The sequence below is a fragment of the Rhipicephalus microplus genome, chromosome 9 (genome assembly GCF_043290135.1).
Source record: "Rhipicephalus microplus isolate Deutch F79 chromosome 9, USDA_Rmic, whole genome shotgun sequence".
Lineage (NCBI taxonomy): Eukaryota > Metazoa > Arthropoda > Arachnida > Ixodida > Ixodidae > Rhipicephalus > Rhipicephalus microplus.
Window position 1 is genome coordinate 84,119,229 of NC_134708.1, and position 2,592 is coordinate 84,121,820.

General features: G+C 46.0%; 1 protein-coding gene across 1 annotated transcript; it reads right to left on the reverse strand.

The window, feature by feature from the left end:
- Nucleotides 1-1,386: 1,386 nt before the first annotated feature.
- Nucleotides 1,387-2,175, reverse strand: LOC119164707 (ubiquitin-conjugating enzyme E2 Z). The gene has a single exon (XM_037416921.1). It carries the CDS (start codon nt 2,173-2,175, stop codon nt 1,387-1,389), a length of 789 nt encoding a protein of 262 aa, XP_037272818.1.
- Between the last annotated feature and the right edge of the window lie 417 nt (nt 2,176-2,592).

Here is a 2,592-nt window from a genome sequence, read left to right on the forward strand (position 1 = left end):
ATTTGTGCATTTTGTTGATGCTGTGCCACACGAATATTAAGAATCATGCTTGGGGCCTTCCTAAGAATATAGGTGAGGTGAAGTGGGTCGACACCACCCTAGACCTCGGGAGTGACCATTACGTCATCCAGGTATCCTTCGTACTTGCCCGCATTAGGACGAAAAAACTCAACGTGTTAGACTTGGACGCTTTCTGCAAAATTCAGAGCCGACCGAGTATCGACGGCAGCGACACACTTTGAAGGAAGCTACAATAAAATCAGAGATGATGCCATGGCAGCAACCAATGAGTTGAAACCATGAACAACAAGTTTGCTCAACTACTACAAGCGAAGCAAGTGCTACTCACGAAGTTGTATGGGCAGAATCATAACGGGAGGCTCTGCAGGAGGGTTTCCAAGGTTAACAGGGTGATTGAGGAGCACTGCAAAACCCTGCGCAAACGAAAATGGCACGAGCTCTCGGGAACGTCGAGAGTCAGCTCATATCTGGGAGGATCTGGGGTCTTTTCAAACACCGTCTCGATCAGGGCAGCACCAGGTCCAGGCAGAGGCGACCCCTTGTGCGAGACATGCATCGTGCTACCACCTCTGCTACAGACAATTTGGTTGTCAACAAGCTCATTGAAAAGTACTAAAGTCTCGGATAGCTTTGCCCCCACACAGTTTCCGGACTACGCGGGGTGTGGCGTGCGGGAGTGTGACGAGGGCTTTACTGTGGCCGATACCCGACAGGCTCTCTTTTCCCTAAATGGCAAATCCGCCCCTTGCCCTATTGGCAAAACTGGTATGATGCTCAATAATCTTAATGGCGGGTTCATTGACTTTATCACAGAAAATATTGATGAGCAGTGGTACCGTGGGAAGGTCCCCGCCCAGTGGAGGACGGTTAACACGGTACTAATCCCGAATCCCGGTAAAGCACCAAGAATAGATAATCTAGGAGTAATTTTCTTAACTTTCTGTATCGGTAAGGTCACAGAGCATGCCATGCTGAAATCTACTCAAGGTGAACCTCGAGACCAATGACGTGTACACCCACAGTATAAGTGGTTTTAGTGCTGGCCTCTCCATACATGAAGTCATGAAGCTAATAAAGCATAACAACGGCGACCACAGCTTGGGAGATACATCTTTCAATAAGACCTTAAGAAGGCTTTTGACAAAATTTCTCACAAACTCACTCTACAGTCTACTGCCAGCCTAAAGCTATAATAGAGGGTCAACGACTTCGTGAGATCTTTTGTTAACCAGAGAACTACCTAGCTCAAGGTCGAAGGAGTCCAATTTACTCATACGGCCGAAGAGAATTTCGTCCTGAATAATCTATGATCCACTCCAACCGGCATTTAGTGCATCATTGTAGGATGAGGGCTTGAGTCCAGTTTTAGGGGGCGGTGTTCGCGTCATCGGGCTGAATTTTCTTCGACACCTGTGCCTTGAGAGTTTCAAGCCGGCTGATCAAGGCATCAAACTCATAAGATCCCAGTCCTCCACAGAAAGGATTTTTGATGGGGGTGCCATTCAAGTCCAGATGGTTTTGTAGCCAAGCCACGTACTTGTCAAACATCTCGACATAAAGTGCGAATACTTTTTGCCGGAGTTCATGAGGGTACGGTGTTGAGTCGTCCAGACAGCTTTGCACGGATTTGCATACTGACATCCTAATAGCTTCATATCGGACGTAAGTGTGATACTCTGCCGCTTCCTCACTGTGTGCTTGCCGGTTCGCATTTTTCTTGAACGGATGGTCGAAGAATGGTTCAGCCGTTAGTATGCTCTGTATCGACAATAGGACCGAGCAAAATGTCTGAGCGGAGCTCCACTGCGGTCCAGCATAGGTTCCGAGAATACTGATTGAGACAGTCCCGTTGTTGAAAAAGAATGGGTGAATGGTGTGACGTCCATCCATAGACACAAACTTCACCTTTGGGGGATTGATGGGGTAGTCCTTCGGTAAGAGTAATTCAAAAATCAGGATAGCATCCTCGTATGGTGTATCCGCGGGTCCAAGCACAATAGAGTAGATCGTCGCCATGTTGTTTTCGTCTGGGAAAACAAAAAGTCCTGGCACCGGGTCTTTATAGGAATCCACGATTTCTTTCTTGATGCGCACCAAGGATATAAGCGGTTTCTCCTCATCGCTTTTGAACTCGCTTGCTGAGCGCGATGCCATCAGGACCGTCAATATCAAATCCTCTCTTTGACGCAGCAAGGGCTTTGTCACTGAAAAAGCACTCTCGACTTCTTCGTCTGTGTGATGTGACCCACTTCGCAAGGTCGGCCAAGACAGCATTTTCGAGCGTTTTCGTGATACCTCCAAAAAGACAAATTCATTGAAAAGTAATTAAAAATAAAAAAAAACAAAATAACAGTAAACTTCATTGCGAAGTTCTGCTATTTCGAGCTACTGAGGCATATGTTAATCTATCTGAATTCAACGAATTTGATTGCAGTTCTTAATTGTGCCACGTTTAATTTACGTTACAAACGTTTGTTGAGTGAAGAGTAAAATTGTATGCAATTTGTGGATTGAATTAGGTAAGAAAATGCCCGAAATATATCCCTGCAGCAAAGTGTCAAAACAGAGGAA